The sequence below is a fragment of the Chaetura pelagica genome, unplaced genomic scaffold (assembly GCF_000747805.2).
Source record: "Chaetura pelagica isolate M959 unplaced genomic scaffold, ChaPel_1.0 scaffold56, whole genome shotgun sequence".
Lineage (NCBI taxonomy): Eukaryota > Metazoa > Chordata > Aves > Apodiformes > Apodidae > Chaetura > Chaetura pelagica.
The window spans coordinates 488,407-490,767 of record NW_009953792.1 but is presented as its reverse complement, the minus strand read 5'-3'; the positions used below and the strand labels follow the sequence as shown (position 1 = coordinate 490,767).

Sequence of the window (2,361 nt, the reverse complement as noted above, 5' to 3'; positions counted from 1 at the left end):
GCTCTGGAGGCTGCATCAACCACAAGGACACCTTTCTGCAGAACCCCCAAGTGAGTCATGGAGCAGAGGACCTTCTGGAGCTTTCACATGTGCTTCCAAGTGTTAAATCTCCTACACCCCGGGCACATCAGGATGAGCAGCCAGGCCAACTCTGTTGACCTTCTGCCTTTTGCCTAGGAAAGTGCATCCAAGTGCCTGGTGTCAAGTGCCTTGGCACAAGCAAACACCAAACTGTGACACAGATTAGCAGGGTTAGGTGGTGCCAAACAGGGCTAGGAGCCACTTCCAACAATCTGGAAGTCTGAATGATCAAATTCCAAACCAGATCAGTGTTAAATTTACCAAGACTAGAGGGTAGTCTAGAGGGTGCTTTTCTTCTAATTGGGCCTTCAGAAAAGGCCATGCTCTGAAGTTCATCTCCTGGAACAAGCTCTCCTGTCTTGTCCTGCTCTGAGCTGGGCTTCTCAGAAACATGAGTCAAGTTCATCTACCAAGCAGGTGAAATATGGTCTAGTCCCTTGCAGGAGTTACCATCAAGGGCGTGAAAGAATTGTTTTTGGCTCCCAGTTCTGTATTAGCCTTCATCTTAGGTCTCTGGGAACACCTTCTTTAGAAGAAGATGAGAGTGGTGAGACACTGGCTAAGGTTGCCCAGGGAGGTTGTGGCTGCCTCTTCCCTGGAAGTGTTCAAGATCAGGTTGGATGGGGCTTCAAACAACCTGGTCTAATGGGAGGTGTCCCTTCCCATGGCAGGAGGGTTGGAACTAGGTAATCTTGAAGGTCCCTTCCAACCCAAACCATTCTATGATCCTGTGATCAGTTCCTCCTTCCATGCCATGGAAGACTTATGGCAGACTGCAAGGGGTGAAACTCCCTAGTATGTGACACCATCCAGACTCCCTGGATTCTGCAGAGCTACTAAAAAACTGGATTTACCAGGCTCTTCTAAGATGAGCCCTCTGACCTCTGGCTTGGCAAGATGATACCTAGTCCCAAGAGGAGTGGCTGTGGGCTCTCAATGCTGGTACTAAAGCCAGGTTGTCCCTGCAGTGAGGCAGGTGAGGAGAAGCAGAGGTTAACTCTATGTGTCCACACCCACCCATGCCCAGTGATCTTGTCTTAGAAGTCCTTCCTCACCTTCCTCCCTTTCCTTGTAGTACGTGTTTGATGTGAAGAAGGCAGAGGATGAAGTGCTGATCTCCATCCAGCAGAAGCCAAAAAGGACCAGTCGTAAGGAGGGCAAAGGAGAGAACCTGGCCATAGGCTTTGATATCCATAAGGTAGACCTTGGGTCCTGCATGTTGGCTTGAATCCCCCTGTACTTTTGTTAGTGGTGGAGCTGTACATCAGTCCTGCATGACCACTGGTATTGTTCATTTAAGCATTGCTCTGGGTCCCCCTGGGTTGCCTTCAGCACAGCCTGACCCCACCTGGAGATGTTGAGAGATTTCAGAGGTGAACAATGAGAGGATGGACAAGTTCTCCTTGCTAAAATCAATGCTTAGTCTGTTATCCCCAAACACCAGCTGCTTGCTGGGTCCCCAGGGACAAGCTGGGATGCAAGAGAGAAGGAGTCCTTGGCCAACAGAGTTGGGGGAGCCACATCCATGCTTGTCTTCCATCCAGCCCCGTTGGGCCCCTTTTCCTGGTTCTCCTAACCCAGGCCCTGTGGGGTCAGTCCTTGCAGTCTGGCCTCCCAAGGTGGATACCAATACCTCGTCCCTCTTTCCTGTCTACCACCCCGCTGTGGTGTCTGCCCAGGTGGAGCTGAACAGGAGCTACAGGATGCACACCCTGCAGCAGAAGGTGGCCAGTTCCATCTACATCAACTCCCGCAGCGTCTTCCTGAGGACGGACCTGAAGGAGGGTCGCTACGTCATCATTCCCACCACTTTTGACCCCGGCCACGAGGGCGAGTTTCTTCTCAGGGTTTTCACGGACGTGCCTTCAGACTGCAGGTAAGGAGCAGGTGGTGGGGAGGAGGTGGCTGTTTGGAGAGAGCCCAGCTGGTTTTCCTGACTGGAATTGGACGTCGCCTTGCCTGGAGCTGGTGTTTGGCTTTTGTTCAAGGGTGACCGAGAGATGGGACATCTTTACAGAGAAGCTCCCACTCTGCTTCTAGGTGTGACATGGAAGAGCATCCCAAACCCAGGTGGAGGAGATTAGGGATTAAGGCAGTGGAACATCTCCCTGCTGAGGGAGCTGGGTCTGTTGGGCTTGGAGGAGACTGAGGGGCCACCTCATCCCTGGTTACAAACACGTTCAGGGCAGTGTCAGGAGGAGGGAGCCAGGCTTTGTGCAGTGATGTCCAGTGACAGGACAAGGGGCACTGGGTGCAAACTGGAGCACAGGAGGTTCCATG

The 2,361-nt window shown here is 52.4% G+C and overlaps 1 protein-coding gene across 1 annotated transcript in view; it reads left to right on the top strand.

Moving 5' to 3' along the window:
- CAPN5 (calpain 5) overlaps nucleotides 1–2,361 on the top strand; it is a 37,782-nt gene that overhangs the window by 31,108 nt on the left and 4,313 nt on the right. Inside the window, exons 8-10 of the mRNA XM_010001061.1 lie at nucleotides 1–50; nucleotides 1,157–1,279; nucleotides 1,761–1,957. The exon at nucleotides 1–50 is cut by the window's left edge and continues 11 nt beyond it. Of these exons, the coding sequence (XP_009999363.1) occupies nucleotides 1–50; nucleotides 1,157–1,279; nucleotides 1,761–1,957 (370 nt within the window). The remainder of the gene's footprint in view (nucleotides 51–1,156; nucleotides 1,280–1,760; nucleotides 1,958–2,361) is intronic.